General features: G+C 28.7%; 1 protein-coding gene across 3 annotated transcripts in view; it reads left to right on the top strand.

The window, feature by feature from the left end:
- Positions 1–20,499, top strand: part of LOC107455815 (uncharacterized) — a 417,369-nt gene that overhangs the window by 307,384 nt on the left and 89,486 nt on the right. Inside the window, exon 1 of one of the 3 annotated variants that reach the window (XM_043047119.3) lies at positions 9,886–10,579. The exons of the other annotated variants lie outside the window; for them this stretch is intronic. Coding sequence (XP_042903053.2) covers positions 10,527–10,579 — 53 coding nt within the window. The 5' untranslated portion in view covers positions 9,886–10,526. Of the gene's footprint in view, positions 1–9,885; positions 10,580–20,499 lie in introns of those variants that run through there. 3 annotated transcript variants of the gene reach the window in all.

Below are 20,499 nucleotides of genomic sequence, written 5' to 3'. Positions count from 1 at the left end.
ACATAAGTTTAGCTTTATTACGCCAAAAAATATTTACACTAAAAAATTATTTATTATTTTACGCTATATTATATTACGAAAAATTACTAATTATTTATTATATTACACTTTATTATATTACAAAAAATATTTATTATGCACTAAAAATATTTTTATATTTTCTTAATAATAATGTAGCTAGATTTATTTGCCATAATTTGCCTTTTGAAATTCATTTTAAATTTGTGATTTCCTCTTTTGAGAATCGCTTACTGTTGTAACATTTTATGTGAAAGTTAAATAATTATTTGCTCATTTTGTGAAACTTTATATGTGAACTTATACATTATTTGTGAAACTTATACATTTCCTTGAATTTGTATAGCCGCTGTTTTGTGAAAGAAAAGAATAAAATTTCAACCAAATGTAAAACTTTTTTCTGATCTTATATTTTTGACTTCATTGATTATTGGCATTTTCTGCGTTTCTGTGTAACAAGCAAGACTTTGTTTTTGCGTAACTAAGAATAATACAATAATAAAATAATTTTTTCTAGTTACAAAATACAGAATTAAGTTTGACAAACTCAAAACAATATGATATGATTTGATTAAAAAAAAGCATTAGTTAACATAAATTGCTATTTTGGTGACGGATGTAATACTAGTATGTTCTATTAATGTTTTAAATTTCGATACAAACACAAGAGACTAATGAAAGAATAGCCTATATATATGCAAATGCATTTAACCCAAATATGGACACTACTGCTGATATAGACACAACAGTAAAAAAATTTTGTAATTTATAATTTTGAGTGTTGAGGGCAGTATAGGTACAACAGTAAAAAAATTTTGTAATTTATAACTTTGAGTGTAGAGGGCAGTATAGGCACTTAAAGCAATGTAAGTGATGTGAATAAGTAATAAGAGTCTTCTGTTTTTACAATTGAGTACGACGCAACAAAGCAACAAGGCGATATTGCACATGCCAAAAATTGTTCATATCAAGTGTTTGCATAAGCGTTTCCTTTTTTTTTTATAAAGGATCCTGCTTTTGTCATTAATTCCTACTAAAGGAATCAAGTTCTTTGATTCAGGGCAAAATTACAATCTGTGGATGAATGAATGGATGTATGAATGGATGTATGAATGGGTCCACCCTATAAACGGGTGAGACGTATGGTGTGGCAGAAGTCGATTTCTTGGCCATAAATGGCGCCACTGGAAAACAAGAACAATCGCACCCCTCTGCCTAAACAGGCATACGTCAACAACAAAAGAATCAAGTCTTTATTATTCAAAAATTCCTATCTCGAATTTTGAATTTTTGTCTATTTTCAGTTAAGTAAAAATAATTATCGAGTCTGGAACTGACAGCGGTTCTAATAAACTCTAGGAAACCGCTGGCAGGTCGAAACCAGCACTTTAGTCTAAACTCATAGCAGCTCTACCGTCCTGTAGTACAGCTCAAAAGAGCCCTGGTAGTGTAGAAGGATAAAAATTAAACAAGATACAAGAGTGTAATATGGGCTGTGTTTAGATACATAAAGAGGCCATGACTTCATGAAAAGTTTATATTTTAGTACGTCTGTGACAGATCAAAATAAAGTTTTACTCTGATTTAAATTAGTTCGGTTCACAAAAATTTAAAGGGTACTCATATTTGGTGCGTGAGTTCCAAATCTAGGCACAGGTTCCTAACTATACTTTATTGCAACTATATGATGTTTGTCAACAAATTCTCATTTTTTTCCCTTGTAAAGAGAATAGCTATATATTTTGAAACATAATAAAATAGTATTTGGTAAAAATTTGAATAATTAAAATGCTTAGGAGTGGCCATATTTAGTGCTTGTAGTTACATAATAAATTATCTAAACAGAGGATTAAAAAATGTCGATTCATAAAATTAAAATATCTCTATGAAATACTGTATTGATGTAAAATTTTTACTAAATCAATTTCTTTTGTCTTAAAAAAGTATTTTGAAACAAGTATAAAAATTGTTTTAATGTAATTACGTTTGAAGTTTATATTTAGAGCCTCGAACTAAAAATATATTACCTTCATTTTTATTACAAGTATCTTAAAATAGCTTTTAAAAGTAGTTTTTAATTTGAAACACAGAGAGTGTTCACCTATTTAATTTAGAATTTTTGACAAAAAATATGTTCTTTCCGTTTTTAGTCACAATCTCTTCAATTTATCTTTTATGAAATCATTATTTTCAACTCTTTAACCATGAAAAAGAGGTATTAAATTTTCATTTCAGAAATTTTTGAATTGCCTAATGGAAAATTAATAATTCTAGGCAAATTCTCTCTCTTCAAATATTCACTGAAATATGCAAATATGTCTAATTTTGTAAAGATTTATTAGTGCCTTAAATGCAAGCAGAACATTTAACTTTCCTTGTGTAAATTATCCAAAATTACTCTCTAACGCTATATATCACGTCTTTATAAAGTTTTTAATTTTTTTAAACAATTGGTTGGTAAAATTATTAAATTTATTAACAAATCATAATATATTGGATGTGGAAACATTAATAATAAATTCTAGTTTTAAATAACTGATAAATTCTTTTACGCTGGATGAGCTTTTTTTACTTTATAAAATAAACCGAAAATAATCTAATTCGTAAAATATATCGTCATATTTAACGTTTTCTAAAACTATAAATACATTAAAAAAAAAATTATAGAAGTTTCCTATAATCATCTTAGAAAAAATCACGTACTTACAAAAAAAAATCCCATAATTGCAATAATTTATCAAGTGTATGAAATATTAAAAAAAAAAAACTCATGATTTAATTTTTCTTACATCAATAATTTCCGGAAAAAAATATCTGGTTAACCATTTCAAATTATGCTTCATTTAATCAACTTTTATCAGTTAGGTTATCGGGTCAAAATTATTTTGATTCAATTTTATTGTCATATATTTTGTAAAACAAAATATTTTATGATATTATATTTAAACCTGGGTTTATTAAAATATTTTTTTAAATGCATCAGTTTAAGAACTTTGCTTGAAATTTAACATTTTGAAATTCTTAAAATGTTTACCACAAATTTAGTAAAAAATACAAAACTGAGAAATAAATTTAACCGAATAGATGTTTTTATGCCAGGCTCCATGGTACTTCAATAAAATTACCAAATTTTACCACATTAACCAAATTTTTATCACATGACAAAAAAGAATTTTTTATTGTACCAAAATCTTTAGTGTTTCGTTAAAACAAGAAACACGGTAAATTTTTCCATGGTTTTGGTAGTTTTCACTGTTTTTTTTTCTTAGTGTAAAAGAACGTGATTAAGTATTTTGTCAAAAGATATAACTCTTCAAAGCTTTTTCTTTTTGAATTTTTCAATTTCATTCTGCGTTCTATTTTTAAAAAAGCTATTAAATAATTTTTATAAAATATATTCCTGAAATTGTTTTATATAATCTAAATATGCCTCAAAACATTATAGTCTCCAAGTTTAAAAGCAGTAAAGCTGTAGCTGATAGTTCAAAAAGAATCTATATAATTTCAAATGACAAATAGAACTTGATGTTTCATTTCGGCGCAGGGCTGTCATTCCATTTTTAACCTTATTATGAGAGAATTTTTACTTATTTTGCAGTTTGTTGAGAAGAAATGAAATAGAATTTCAAATCAGAAAAAATTTCTCACCTCTATTAAATATTATTTATATATTCTGAGTTTGTATTTGTCCAAACGAAATGTTTTTTTTTTGCTCTTTCAATGTTGATAGCTTTAATGTAGATTTTTTAAATTTTATTGAAATTTTTCTTTAGGAAAAAGAATATGCCGTGTCTGTTGAATTTTTTCCTCACTTTTGTTTCGAAGCGAAATGTCATTTATGTTGAAATATCAACTGCTAAAACATTCTTGCCAGTATATAGAAAATAAAGTCAGCTTTGGGAAATGTCAAAGGTTTTTCGTTAAAAAGGACTGATAAATTTATTTCTTTATTAAACTCTTAATATTTGATTTATACGTGAATTATAGCAGCATTAAAAAATTACTTACTTGTAGAATATGTTTAATATTTGATGGCCACTTCAATTTTTAGCAGAATTTTCGGCATATTTTAATCTATCGAAAAGTAAAAAATGCCGCTAAAACAACAAAAAATTACCCGATGTGTTTGAAGAAGATGTACTGGCAGCACGCCAATGCCCAAACTAGTTTGCAAAATCTCGATCTGGCAAACTTTTGATAAAGAAGCACGATGATGCACCAAGCCAGTGTAAGCTAATAAAGGTGCAGTAATGGCATTAACTGATGCAAACCGGTGAATAATAACAACTCGTGAGATCGCTGAGATATTAAATTTATGGAAATCGATAGTTCAAGATCATTTGAAAAAACTAAGGCTTCATCTTAAAGCTCAACAGAGAGATTCCTCGTATTCTTACAGAAAAAAAATCTGTGCCGTCCAGTTGACATCTGTAATCAGTTTCTCAAACATTGTGAAAATTATATATTTTTGAAGCGCATCAACACTGGGAACGAGAGACGAATTGTCCACATAATGTTCCGGTCTCTACAAAATTCTTCAGACCGACCGCAAAACCTTTTCTTCAAATAAGGAATTCAAACATTACCTGGATCAGTTTTTTGACAGCAAAAAGCAAAATTTTTATGCTCATGAAATAGTGCTACTGCCAGAAAGATGGCGAAAGGTGTTTGGATTAGAATGTTCAGTGTGCAAAATAAAAAACGGACTATCCAAAACAAATTTAGATCTTAAGATTAGATCTTCGCTTTCTGGGACTCAATCTTTATGCCTCAAGGGGATAATCTCAAATATGCTAATTAAGTAGTGCAGACAATATTTCAAATTATGAAATCAGATAAAAAAAAGTACTTTTTCTATGTAAACGTACCTTTTTTTCAACGGGTTAAAATTTCCAACCCCCAAAATATAGAGGGTAGCAGCAATCTGGGAAATATGGTCCCCATAGTTTGGTTAAGAGAGCGATCCAAAATTTATACCCTTATGTAAATTTCACTTTTTGATTATTACTTTTTAAGAATTTCAAAATTTTTCGCACAATTATTGAATATGTTTATCCAAAGATAAATTCTATGCAAAACTCAAGTTTTAGTAAATATTTATTTATTTTTTTTAAATTTATTAAGTAGTTGTCGAAAAATTTTTAATTGTGCGATGTACAATTCTTGCATCATTTTTAAAATTTTAATTTTATATTGCAAAATACAAAATTTGAGCGAAAGTGGTCTAATAGTTCCTGAGAAATTGAATTTCAAAAAAGTCAGATACTTAGAATTCGATTTTTCTATCCAACTGAATTTGTTCAAATTTTGCATATTGCTATATAAAATTACGAACTTTAAAATTAAGTTAAGAATCGTACACTTTATAATTTAAACTTTTTTCGACCATTATTAAATAAATTAATAGAAATTAATATATATTTACTAAAACTGAATTTTTCCATGGAATTATCCTTGGATAATCAAATATTAATTCAAAAATTTTTCAATTCGGTTATTGTGGTGTGGCTAAATCAAAAAGGGGGGTGACTAACATTAAGTCAAATTAAGATTAAATAAAATTTAGATACTAATTATGTAAAGGCCGAAAAGGTATAAATGATGTACAGAGGAAGTGGGTGCAAACATTAAGGTAAGCGCAACAAAGGAGCATGCTGAAAAAAAAAGGAAGAGAAAACAACTTATACCGTAAAATTACTCACCAGACTCATAGTTAATGATGCAGAAAATCATAGTTTATTTATAAAATAACATTTAAAAAACAGGTAAAAATGCTTGGCAAACATGCCAACACCAGAAATCTCGGCCTAAGCCGCAAAAACTAAACAAAACTACAATTGGGAGAAAAACAACTGCTACTGACTATTTCTTCATTATGAAGATAGGGGAGAAAACTCTCGCCAAAAAAAATTAAACTTTTGCGAATAACCAATCGGTTGGCTGGAGAAGGATCAGAGGGGCAAATCACAGAGCTGCAAATATTGGCCAACTGGCGAAATTAATTGTTAAGCTCCATGCCAAACATGAAGCGGGGTTGTCTAAAGTGGTGATACACCTGGTAAAGAATTTTGTGGAATGTTCTGGAACATTCTTGGCGCCATCATAAGATCAAAAGGGGCGCTTTGCAATTGATGCAAGCCGAAACGTGGGAAAGAGGACTTGCTGACATTCCCTCTCCATCCAACAATAGGGGTTTGCTGACTGGACATACATCTTGCTGTCAGCAAGTAACAAAAGGAGGAATCTTCTTTTAAAGGAAGAACATACATGCAGAGAAAGATTACTTTCCCAAGGTTACAAAACAAATTGAGGCTTAAAACTTAAATATTACATGAAATATATTGCAAAGAATTATTGAATACTGATAACTAAATAACATTAATTACAAGTGTAAAAAGAAGAAATTAAAAAACATACAATTAAAAGTTTATCACAAATTTAACAGTTACAATTATTTAAGCGTTTAATACATTATTAACAAAATAACAATTAACAAATGATTATTAAATTAGATGAATGATGATGATTACATAAATTAAGATGATTAGATAATTAAATTAGAATTAACAATGATTAGATAATGAAATTAGATAATTAAATTAAAATTAACAATTGATTTTATTTAATATGTAGTATACCATACTACAGTTATAAAGTATAAAGATATTGTGAACCTAAATTTTTATTAAGGGGTCTTAACTTTATATCGCTCTCCTGATCAAACTATGTGAACCATATTTCCCAGATTGTGACTACCCCAGATATTTTGGGGATTAGAAATCCGAATCCGTTGGGGGGAAAAAAGGAAAGTTTATTCAGAGAAATTCCATTTTCATATCTGATTTCGTTACTTAAAATATCATCTACATTAATTAATTAGCATATTTGAGTTCATCCCCTTGAACCAGTAAGATCAATTCCTATAATACCCGATATCCGATCAATAGATCAAAAGTTATTTAGGATGGTCCGTTTATTTTATATTTTGTGCACAGTACAATATATGATTCAATAAAATATTTATTCACTGTAAGAAAATTGCTTTTCATTTTCATAGAAAAAAGAAATTGCTTTCCGAATAATCGAATAATATGACAGATCGACAAGGATTAAATGTTTAGAAAAAATTGAAATTGGTTGATAGCTTACAGATATAAGGAACTATTTAATTCATCAAAGTATGCACAGATATTTAATCTACTTTTTTGCCATGAAAGCAGTAGGTTGTTCAGGTTGTGAGATTAAACCTTGGTGGACTAGAGTCAAATAACTCCTGGAAGGCCAGTTTTACAGGATTTTCAAAATTAAATTACTTATCTACAAAAGTTGTCCAATTTTAGAAGGAAGCGGTATTCAGTGAGGGCTAAGTTTAGTGAATATGGGACTAAGATTTAGTGAGTATATCATTAATTTATGTAATTCCACCATAGTCCTTGGTGCTGGGAGTGGTTCAGCGATACCATGGAATAAAATTAAACTTTGTGTCTACTAATCAAAGCTATTTTTCTTTTACGTCTTATTGGTTGCAATATTGTGACTGATGAGCCAAGTTTTATAAAATCATAAATCATGTAACCCATACTAGAGCTCCAAACACTCATCATCAGCTTTCCATTTTTTTTTAATATTATATTGTGAATATTGGTTAGTGTCTTTTTCTTGATTCACTCTAATTTAACAAACACTAAAGTCAACTAAATCTAGAGCAAAATACTCTATTCATACTTAGTTTAGTAATCAATGCCATAATTCCACGTAAAAACTCATACTTTATAATAATGCGAAATTCCGACTGTTTCCTTTTCAATAAAATTAATTTACTAAAAAAGATTCTTTATTTTTAGAGCCTACGAATATATCTTAAAGCACAAGTGAGATATAATACTTTTTAACAAAAGAAAAAAACGTAAAATATTAACTCAATATCAAAGAAATAATGTTTGAAAAAAAGATTACCCTACCTAAAATCTGAAGTATCCTACTTACAAAGTAAGTACCCAAACTAAAAATTTCGTACTTGTTTGATTTATTTGAAATCAATTGAGTTTCTTTAATATTTTTCTAGATACATTATTGTGCCCAGAGTAAAAGATTCGGGTAAAATTATCGTACTGTATAGTAATAACATTTCTGGTAAAAGAAATACATAATTCTAGTTTATAAAACCAAAATATACGGTATTTAACCCATTCATTTGGTAATTGTTTAGTTCATATAATAAAAAATTACCGGATGGTAAAATTGAAAACTCGCTAATGATTAAATTTTTTTACTTTCTCATGCTACGTGCAATGCTGCGTGGAAAGTCGTCATAGCGTTCAAAGCAAGGGTGTAAACCAAAGCTCTCGTCACCTTTGAGACAAGTCAGTAAATCTTACATGATTCATGAAGTTCCGTATAGAGGATGATTTGAAAGGAACGATGAATCATGGAAATTTTACAATTTTTGAAGGAAAAAATAGACTGCTCCGCCTCAAATTCAGATATGTGGAGAAAAAAATCAAACCATTTGGAAGAACCTGAACGTGAAATTTTGAAAAAACGAAATCTTTTGATAACATCAGATTTTAAATGTATTCGAAATTTCAAAGAAAAAAAAGCCTATAATTTAAAAAAAATAATATGAGTAGTAATTTATTTAGCTTTTTTGTGTCTATTTTTTTATGTTAGTTACCAATTTTTATAAAACTTACATAAACGTTTTTCTTATTTCCATTGGTATCCATATGCCACTGGGGAATACGTTTTTTTTTAAAACTCTACATCAATGACTTCATTAAAAACGATATTAAAAAAATGCCCTGAATCTTTACAATATTGACGCTCTTTTCGCCTCAAAAAGTTTGCATTCTTTCTTATCAACGTCTTAATCGACTGCTTAACATGCATTTTAATTTTTTTTGAAACACCAAAAAATTATTCATTTTTAAGTTAAGGCCACATTAAAATTTAACAATATTTTTCTACCTTTATCTAGAGTAGCGTTTCTATATACGATGAAAGAAAAGATAAAATTTCAACGAAAATTAAGAACTTAAGATCTGCTAAATTTTATTATCTGCACAAAAGTTATAAGTATATCGGGCTCTCTGTTTTTTTTCTTTGGTACTCTTCGCATTTTCTTATTAATATATTTTGCTTTGGATACATTGATACAATATCAGAAAACACTATTTTTCAGGATATAATTTTGCGAGCTGATGTCGAGATTACGTCCTTTCGTTGCTACAAGTTCTAATTTTAATTTTTTTTTTTATAGATTTTTCCCTTTTTTTCTTTCTTTCCTAGAATTTATTCCTTGATTTCCCTTCTTCGTTTTTTTAATAAATTTATTTCTTTTAAAACATGTTCGCAAAATCGAGTGCTAAAAAGTAGTGTCAGTAGTAGTTCAAATAAAGCAAAGATTGCAATCCTGTTGACATTGGAAAAATTTTACTATAACTAATTCATTTCTAAAATGTGATGGTGAAGAATAATTTTTCTTGAAATTGTGATTCTTTCATAAATTTTAATAAAACAATTTTCCGTTGGAAGTTGAGATAATTTTAAAATGTTTCGGTATCAATGCATTGTTACAAACACTTTCGCAGCTTAATTAATTTATGTAACAAACATTAAAAACTATATCAAACAATGCGACACATTCATCTCGATGTCCTCCAAATCTTGGAATTCCAATAAAAGTCTTGTCATTCGTAAATAATTATTACTTCGATGAAAGGAACCTCCGAGCTTTAAGTGCTGTCTTATTTCGCAATGAGTGCTGAATCCCCTTCTCCGCTCCGCATCCGACTTGTACGCATGCGCCCGAATCTTGTGGTGCGTACACACTCATCTTCCGATTCATATTCCGCTCTCAGTTCGAATGTTTCCGACCGGCTTCTATCGCGGATTGTCACTCAGCGGATGATTTTTCTGTTTAATTCACGAGCTTTGACTTGATGAGTTTTTTTATATCTAATTTTCTATTTATATACTTTTTTTTTATTTTAGGAATAAATAAATAAAAAGTATCACTTTGTTAGTTACTTCCATCTTTCATTCAATTGTTTACATTACATAGTTTTATGAATGAAAAATAATTCCATTAAAAAACTATCGCAACTATAAAATTTTCTGAAAAATGAATGCAAATAATCGTCTGCTGTAAGATATGATTCGTAAAATTTCTCAAGGAAGAATTCGTCTGCTTTTATTGAAAATCGTTTGATTCAAAAATTTTACTTTTACACGTTTTACAGTATATTTATGAGGATAAATATCTTTTTATCGACCTATTTATTTATTGCATGAAAAATGACCTGATAAAAATCAGTATTCCGTTATGAATGAAAGCACAGAAAACTTTTTTTTACTTCGATATCAATAAAGTAATTCTTTCAAGTCAATAAACATTGACAGTGATGAAAGAATAATTGGATTTCGTTGATGAAATTTCAAGTATGTGATACTTTGTGCAAGTGAAATTATGACTAAACTGGTATGACCTAATTAAACATTGGATTATTATGGAATCTCGGTGGAGCCTTAAAAGATTTTTTCGATCAACATACAATACACGGTAAGATTTTAAAATTAATTTTAAATTTTATGTGAATAATGAAACATTCTTTCTTTTATAATTTGTTTGAAATATTTTTTTAATAAATATAATCGTTAAAACTTCAGTTTTAATAAAATCAATTTTTCCTTTCTGAATATAAAATATTGTGTATTGCAATGAGTGTTAATACACAATGTCATTTGGCTTAATTTAAAGCACATTAATTAACTTCTTTTTCTGAATTTCAGTTTTAAAACTTTAATTTAGAATTTGAATGAAATTACGCACACTAGAATAGAACGCTAGCTTATTATAACACGCTCTTGTATATAATATTAAAAACATTAAACGATGCGAAATTTTTTATACTGCTTTTATGGCCAACTGGGAAAATTATACACTGCTAAGACTTTATTTAATTCTCATTATGCAATAATAAAATTTAAACAAATAAATATTTGCAAAAATATAATTTCTGAAATGAAAAAGAAATCTATAATTGTTACATTTACATAAGCATTATTGTCCCGTAATTTGAATTTTTTAATAACTTCAGGTTTTATTTTACTTAAATTTGTAATACAAAAAAATATTAAAAAACTCTAAATCCCACAATTTTTTTTCTAAAAAAAGTGCGAAATTTATTTTAAATAATATATACACAAAAAACTATTAATTTGTAATTACAAATATTCTTTTAAGTTTCCTTATCTGCTGCTAACGCATTTTGGAACCACAAATTCAAGTGTGTTTTTTCATAAATTCGTGTCTCAAAAACATTGCATTAATCTTTAGATTATACATAAACTTAAAACTTAATAATAATTCGATGCTCCTTTAAAGTTTTATTTTTTATCAATCAAAATTCATTATAAAAATTTTCAAAAACAATTGTTTGAAATCTTACAATTGAATAATTCCCCCATACTTTAAAGAACTTAGTTGTCAATGAACTTAATAAGTTGGAATTATTCCCTTTTAATTATAAAATTACAAATTTATTAATGCCTAATTATTTTTAAAGTTATTAATGAAAACTTTGATGAGCAGTGCAATTTTAATAAATGAGAGAATGCTTAATAAATTAAATATATTTTATAGTTGTAATCTATAATTATAAAGATATTTTACTATATATTTTATAATTATAAATTTTTAAAAAATTTACTGCATGCAAATTACACACATATATATATATATATATATATATATATATATATATATATATATATATATATATATATATATATATATATATATATATATATATATTGCGCATTTATCCATTTCGATTTATATGTGCTGTAAGTTTAAAAGTGAGATCGTTAGTTGTCAAAATCGAGCAGTTTGCCTAAAGAGACACTTTAAAAATCCCTTTAAATTCCACTCTTAAAACACTTACAACACATATTAAGGTCGAGGAAATTATACTTCGTACCAAATTCATTAATTTCTAAATGTCACTAGGAAGCTGTTGTCTTACCTATTATTTTTGCTTCTAGTTTGAATCTATGAATGGCTTTAGAAAATCTATTGGGAATACCAATAAAGAGAGTTTTGTTTACATGAATGTGGCTAATAGTAAAGTTGTGCGTGGGACAAAAAGAGAGAATAATTATTTCCTCTTGTGCATTATTATCATTCTATGATTTGATAATTTTTCATGGAATTTATTTGTGCTTATAACACACACAATTTATAAAAATTTCCTAAGCACAAGAACTTAAATTTATGAGCAATTTCTTTACAGCAGGTAAAGTTTTGAAAAATCCCACCCACTTTCGCACCAAAAAAAAAAAAGTCTTAAAAGTCAGATTAAATTTAGGCAATTAGCTGAATGAATTCATTTTTATAAATCAATTTCAATGACTAAAATATTTTAACATAATTTTTTATTTTATATAATTACCGACGTTGAGCAGCCAACCCAATTCTTAGTTTATGACTCCCAATGTTCAACTCCGTTGCCTTGCAGCATTGAACCCAATCCAGAAGACAAGGGAACTCCTGGATCATGCATTGGAAAAAACTAGCCTTCGCGTGCAACTTTTTGATAGAGCTAATTCATAGTTGCATACATGGAGAGGGAAACCAAGAAAACCAACCATAGTTAGCCCGACGGCAGGGAGATTCCTTGATCCATCTACCTCTGGGGATATTTTACGTCAGCACTGCGGTCGGTGCGAGCCGGTAGAAGAATTCCTATTAACCAGCCATCACAGGCATTCGAACTTGGTTCACCTGATTGGAAATCGAGCTCTATATTCCTGAGCCACTGTGACTCAAAAAATGGCTTTATAAAGGGATAATTTTACTCTAAACTCTTTTAATATCGTTTTTAGTACTTTGGGGGATAAAAATTTGGTTTGTGCTTTTGTTAATGATTGTTTTCGTTCCCTATTACAATTAATATAATTCCTATTATAATATCCCTATTAAATATTTCAATTTCCAATTAAATTCAGCAAAAAAGTACTTTTGATGGAACTGGTTTATATGCTATCAGCTGACTATATCTTTGCTGCTTGTTTTGAAATCACTAAGTTACTTAAGAGTAAAATTCATTTAAATATTAAATCATGTTTTTTCAAATAAAATAAAGCTGAGCATATTTTATTCGAAATAGATGTTATGTACTTCAATAAAAAAAATAATAATAATAAACAGCAATCTTGTTATCTTGTCATTCTTATCAGAAAATATTCTATATCTGTCATCAGTGCTCCTTTTTATTTTTTCTAATCTCGCCATCAATCTTGTTATAGACAACATTCTTCCAACTCTTTCCTGAAAGAATTTTGTTTTTTTAAAGCATGCTTCATACGATAAATTCTGCCAATATGCGCTGCTTTTACAGATAGTTTTGAGGATTTAATTATAAGGAGAAAAAATATTTCAAAAAATTTACTTATATATTTTAAGCAAATTCTGTAAGACCGAACCTTGACTCTTAATACTTCAAGTTGTTATGCTATGTTCATTTGGAATAAATTCTTTGCTACACTTTTGTTTGTTTAGTGTAGCTTTCAATCACAGTTCCAATCACCTCCCAATTAGCTAGAGCACTCAGATCTCTACTGAAGCACCATGCTAGATGATGAAATAAGTTTTTATATCTTCCTGACCGCCTCTAGCTGAATTTATATTCATTTTGTCGCAAAATAAAATATATAATCAATCCAAAATTTTACTATTTTTTGTGTAATTAAAGTGTACCCAAAACTGGAACTCTGTGTACTCCCGTGTACTTGCATTACGAATTTCAAATATTTCGCGACCCGCTTCAAGAAGAATTTATGGTCAAATTGACTTCATCTTAAACCTAAATTTTGATTTCTTTTCCGAGTAGATGGAATGCTCAAATTTCAACTTTAGCTCTGGATTTAAGACGAATTTAAACTACATTTGTTTCCGAATCGGTGAAAGCACCTTGCAGCACTAGTTAAGATTCTGACTACTTTGTGACAACCATGCAAACATATACAAAACTTTAAAAAAAAATTAAAAACTACTATTTTAAAACATACTAAAAAGAATAAAATACTTTTTTTGCCAGATTTGAAATGAAGAGTACAAAGAATCATTTTTAAAAGAAGTGTGGAAAATTTTGGGTGGGGGCAAAAGTTTATTACTAAAGTGATGTTTCTCGTTTTAGGCTTGGTAAAAGAAAATTAGTTTCAGTCATCTTGTAAACGGTATTTTTAAAAATGTGCATTTTATTTTAAAGATACTCTATTAGTTTCGTTACTTTTTAAAGAACTTCAATGAAGTAGAATTCTACAAAAGATTAAGATTCTATACATGCATTTGCGTCATTTTTCGTACAGTTGTTTATGTAACTGATTATAATACATCATTATTCTGTTATAAATTTTATGAAAGGAGAATATATTGAACAAACGATCAAAAAATTAACAACTGTGTTGAAAAACTTGTAAAATAATTTTAATAATTTTTGACTGGTAACATAAAGGTCGCATTTTTTTTATTTCGAAAGGCATATTTTTAATGTTTCGATATCAAGAAAGTTTCTGGCATGACTTGTTTGTGTAAATTCATATTTTATCAACATACACTCTCAAAAATAACTTCATAGAATTTTTTTTTTTTGCGTTCTTATATTATTACCATAAAAGTTTAAACATTTAAAGTTTTAACTTAATAGAAGTTTTCTTTGTAGTTTTAATACAAAATAATAATATTAATCCCAACTTTTGAGATAAGTAATTAATTATTTCAAGAATATACATAAGATAAGCACAATATCCCATAAAGTTTTTAAGGTATTGTTCTAATGGTCAAAAAAAATCTGCACTAAGATAATAAGCTAAAAAAATCTTATTGCTATACTACAACACCTTTAAAATTGGTAAAAGAAGTTCAGTCGCGAAAATTTTAAAATTTCGAAAAACAAGTCTAACTTGATCAAATTACTCAACACGAAAAAAAACATGTTAATTATTTTCAATATAAAAAAAGGACAAATTACATCAGTTTTGCTGGTAAATTTCCAAGAAATTCTCCTTATATGGAAAGAAACTCAGTTTCCTGTTATAAAAACTACTTAAAATATCATTGTTCGTCAAGATTTAAGTTTTTGAAATTAAAAATGAAACTATGATTGTGAGCTAAAAACTATATTATTTATTCATTATTAAAACGCTCCTATAAAAGCTTTGATTATCAGAAAAATCAGTTCCTGGTTAAACCATAAAATCAATAGCTTGAACAATAGTAAAGTGTACATTTGTAGCAGCGCCTAATAGAATGTTAAATTATAACCTATAGAAACGTGTAATCAAATTAAGGGTTATTTGACTCAATAATGTGGTTTAACTTAATCGTATCTGTGTTGTAGCAAATTTGAATTATATCAATGTTTAACATGCTCGGAAATTTCTAATTATACAAACATCATATAAAGAATTTAATTACTTTTACAGACTTTTAAATTTAATTTCTTAAAAAGTTAGTTTGAGAAATCGGTTTTCAGAAATGTGAGTTTTAGGCTTAAATAAAGAGGTGTATTGCAATAATTCGATATGAGTTTCATAGCATGAAAATAGGACTTTTGCTCCACAAATAATATTTTGAAGCAGAAGGTTTTTATTTCCTTAGGCTTAAAACTCTAAATTCTATTTTAAAATTTATAAAGAACGCTTCGCGAAAATTTAGCTTTTTACATTTGTTGACAACGACCATCTTTTATTGTTCGCTGATGTCAATTAATTAACTAAATTTAACTGTTAATCCAAGAGGTATAAAGTCAGACAACTGCTTCCATAAATCGCTAAGATGATCGAGTGGTTAGCGTGCCTGTCTGCGAAGTCAGTGGTTGCAGGTTCGAATCCCGCTCAGGGCATGGATGTTTCTCTCTGTGTGCTGTTCTCTATTGTGTGACGTGTGAATGTAGCCCACCCTATAAAACGGGTGTCTGCGGCAGTGTGGCGTGGGTAATGTTGCTTGCCTCCATGACTTAGGTCACAGGTGCACACTGGGTAACGTTAAATGACTAACACTTCCGGCATCTTCCTAGTTCAATGCCCACCGTTAGGGGAAAAAAATCGCTAAAAATAAGTGAGTGTGAAAAATAAGTGATTTCAAGTGAAAAATAAGTAGCTAAATTAACCTGAATGAAACTTATCTTTCATAATATCATTGAAAAATATGCCTTTCGAAAAACTTTTTAAAAATATTAGAAAAATTTATTAAAAATATTAATTTTAGTTATACAATAAAATTTGAACACTTAAAAAAATATAAAAAATGGAAATGCATATTGAGAAAAGATAAATACCTTTATCTTCTCAGTGAAAGGTTAATCTGTATTGGGCAATGAATTCCCAATAAAAAAAAATGAATACTACATGTTATTTTAATTTGTGTTGATAAATCATATCAAGAGTGTGAAGAGTTGCATCAATCATCAATAATCTGTACAAATTGTGAACCCGTTCTTCAAAAAAAATTTAAAACCTGTCGAAAGTTTGCTAAATCCTATAAACAAGCTATTGATTGATAAGATTTAGGAATTTGAAAGAGAATGTATTAAGAACATATTTTTAAACGTTTTCGCAAAGCAAGCGTCTTTTTCTTCCTGATCAAACTTTCTTGTATAGTTTGAAGCTATTATAAAAAATTCCGGTAAAAAGTACTGGTCCCCACACTGCCGGTTTTACCATGAAATCTAATTTTACCATAAAAATTCTTCAATACAAAAATCTAATGTACCGTGATTTTTACAGCATTGTATGCTATAAAATCACTGAATCATGGTAATTAAATAAATGTTACCGTAAAAATTCAGCATAAAATTTTAAAGTAAAAATGGATTTTACGGATGCTGCACTAAGAGTGCCAGTATTTTTTACTGTTATTTGATCAGGAATTTTTACTGTTCACATACACATTTACTCTGTAAAAAAATTTCGTACTAATTATTCCTTAAAAATGCAGCAAATGGAATTTCATTTTTCAAAAGAACGGGTCAAGTTAAATAAAAATATATTAGTAACAAATTATTTATGAATTTTTTTTAATGGCTAAACGAAGATTGAAATGAGAAAAAAAGTAATTATTGGGCGGAATATTTCAGTATTTTTCAATAAATAAGGAAAATTATTACAATTTTAAAGTTTGAAGTTCTTTTATTATTATTATTCAAACTGTCTTTAAATTCAGAAAAGAAGTCGCGTTTTAAAATTTCCAAAACTGTATGGAAATCCAATCTATGTCCATATTTTTGTTCAGTAAATCATCAGAGATTTTTCTTATTGCTATCTGCAAATCGTGCACAAATAACCAGATTAATTTGTTTTCGTACTCAAAATATTTGAAATGTATGTATTTGAAAAAATAATGAGATTACTCCAATTTTAGAGTATTCTGGACATGAAATGTGTAATTACAGAAATTGCAATAAGTGGAAATGTTTAATAGAATCCTAAACTCAATGACTCATTTCTGTCTGTAAAGATGGAATCTTGTAATCGAAATTTCGACCACTTCACTACTAACTCGAGAACTCAAATAGCTCAGTGAAGCTCCGCATCTGATGGTAATCATTCTATTGTTTCCTGACAGCTACTACTAAAATGTTTCGTTACAACATACTACATGGAATTTATCGCCAATCGAATTTCAGACCAATTTAAAGAGTAGCTAGATGACTTAGGTTTTAACTGGAGTTCTGTATTAGATGAGAATACAAGTTTCAAACGCTTCCTGACCACTCTAAGCAGAATGTATTGCAGTATTGCAATCAAAGGCTATTTATCGTTTATCAAAATGTAGGTAACTTTCCAATTAACTGGAGTGCTCGTATTTTTCGTCTAGGATTCTGTGCCCAATGACAATGCAAGTTTCAATCACTTTCTTACCGCTATAAACAGAATATATATCTGTATTATTACCATGGAAAATTTATTTCGAATCAAAATTGTGACTAATTTCCTATAAAAAAAATCGATCAAATATTGATATAAGAAATTTAATAAAGGCGTGATTGTGAAACATCCAAGTTAACTTTCATACTTGGTCTTATTTTTGGCACTTATGCTTATTTTAACATTTATTCTTACTTTTAACGGTGAAGTAACTCTTTAATTCCGTCAACAGTCTTAATTAAAACATTTTTTACAAATTTTGTAGAGACTTGTTGTAATATGAGAACGATCTTTATAATAAAAATTCATAAAATCTTTTTTTTTTCCTTGTTTCGAAAGCGTGGAAACAACGTCAGATATTTTAAAAATTGCCTCATTGATGACCTAGATATTGAGAAAAATAAATTTATAATGACTTTTTACGTTTAGCAAACTTATTTTTTATCTTCATTAACTGAAGACATTTTTATAGTAAATTTATTTTAAAATTGTTGAGAATTGACTTAGTTCGAAGTTATAATTATTATTATGTTAAATTTTTAAATCAATTCCATGACTTAGGAACTATTAAAAATTATAAATTTACACCAGATTTCTTTATTGGTATGAATAAAATTATTTTTATGTTTTCATATTTAGTGTTAAGATATTTCAATCATCCATACATATTTACAAAAATAGTTTTGACAATATTAATTTCTTACGCTGCATGAGTGATAAAAGAGTTCAACCATACTTTATCTTCATGCAAAACAAACAAACAACAACAACTTCATTAACTGAAGGCAGTTTTCCAGTAAATTAATTTTAAAAACATGCAAAACTAACATAACTCAAAATTATTATTTTTACGTGAAGCTCTTATCATCATGAAAAAAAATCAATAATACGAGTTTATTTTCCCCAAAATTCCGATGCTGTTGTTTGAAGATCAAGTACTAATAATCATACCCATCTTGTTTATCATCGTTATTTGTTACAAAATCGGATTTAATAGGTCGTAAAAAATTTTCTCTGATATCATTATCCTCAGCGAAAACGTTTAATTTTCTGTTGTTTTCATAGATCCCCCCGCAGAATAAAAGAAATCTCAGGGAATAAAAATCCGCAACTCCGCCTAAGGGTAATTCTCTTCTGCGGGATAATATCTTCCTATCGTCTTCAATGAACTTCATCTCAATCCTCGGGCATTTTCTTCCTTTCCGGTAGGGCTTGGAATTCTGAAATTCTAAGACAATGCATAAAATTCGAAGAATGCTTAGGGGGGAGGATGGAAAAAGAGAGAAAGAAAATTCGCACATATTCCGGAAAGGAAAAGTGTTCCAAAGCGGAACGTGGTGACCCAGCGGAGAAAAGTGTAAAGAAGAAGAAAAAAAAGGTTAAATGTCCGCTCAACTGTGTCGAGTGTATTTTGGTCACGCGTTGTTGATGGAAGCCATTTGACTGTTAAAGATGTTTGAATGGCGCTTTTTCTTTCTCTGAATTAGATGCTCACGACAAAATGAGTAGTTGGAGGAATCACCTAACTACAGTTTAAAGAGTGACAGCATGCAAGTTTATATGCTTAGGAAACAGGTTGAAGTTTCTTGACTTTCTAGGTGTTGTTGGCTTTTCTTGAGATGATTATGCACAGCTTATGATTTTTATTTATTTTCTTCGAACAGTTGCACGATTGAAGAGCTGGAGAGATGAGCGTTTTAAGTCATATTTTTTAGTTAATTTGAGTAAATTAACTTTAACTCTAATTAACTAAACAAAAATGTTACTCCGTAACTTACCATTTTACTCATGATTTATGATCTGAAAAAATGGTTATTTTTGTTTTTTCCTTCACTTATATTAGCCGAAATAGCGAAATAATTTTTAATAAATCTTTAGTAAAGGATAATTATTTTTTTTTTTAATTTTATAACCGTCGTTGAAAAGCCGGCCCAATTTTTTATGGGTTTACGGCTACTAATGTTCAACTCCGTAGCCTTGTAATTTTGAACCCAATCCAGGAGACAAGGGAACTCCTGGTTCGAGTATTGGGAGAAATTTGCCCTCGTGGAGAACTTTTTGATGAAGCTAACCCGCATTTGCTCTACATGGAGAGAAAGACCACGAGAACCTCTCACAGTTAGCCTGACGGCAAGGAGACTCTAACCCATGATCCGTCTACCACTGAGGATATTTGACATTAGCACTGTGGCAGGTGCAAGCCAGATGCGGAATTCGTATCGATTGGGATTCGAACCTGGTTCGCCTCATTGGAAGGCGAACGCTCTCTCCCCGGAGCCATCACGGCGCGTAAAGGTTAATTAGTGATTAAATTATGCTTTTCTGTCAAACTCAGTTTGTGGCTAAATTTGATATTATCTGAACCTTGGGTTATTTTTCCGGGTTACCCTGAATACTTAATTTGGCATTAAACTGCACATTGAATCAATTAAACAATTTTACTACTTTCTTTGGCAATGCTTATCTTCTTTAACAGACGAAATATCTTTTTTTTTTGTTATAAATTAAAATCTTGCTTTAAAACATCAGAAAACACAGTGTTACTAAGCTTAT

Source organism: Parasteatoda tepidariorum, chromosome 3, assembly GCF_982258835.1.
Source record: "Parasteatoda tepidariorum strain Cologne lab strain chromosome 3, Ptep-v5.0, whole genome shotgun sequence".
In the NCBI taxonomy this organism is placed as follows: Eukaryota; Metazoa; Arthropoda; class Arachnida; order Araneae; family Theridiidae; genus Parasteatoda; species Parasteatoda tepidariorum.
This window is presented reverse-complemented; position numbering and strand designations above follow the sequence as displayed.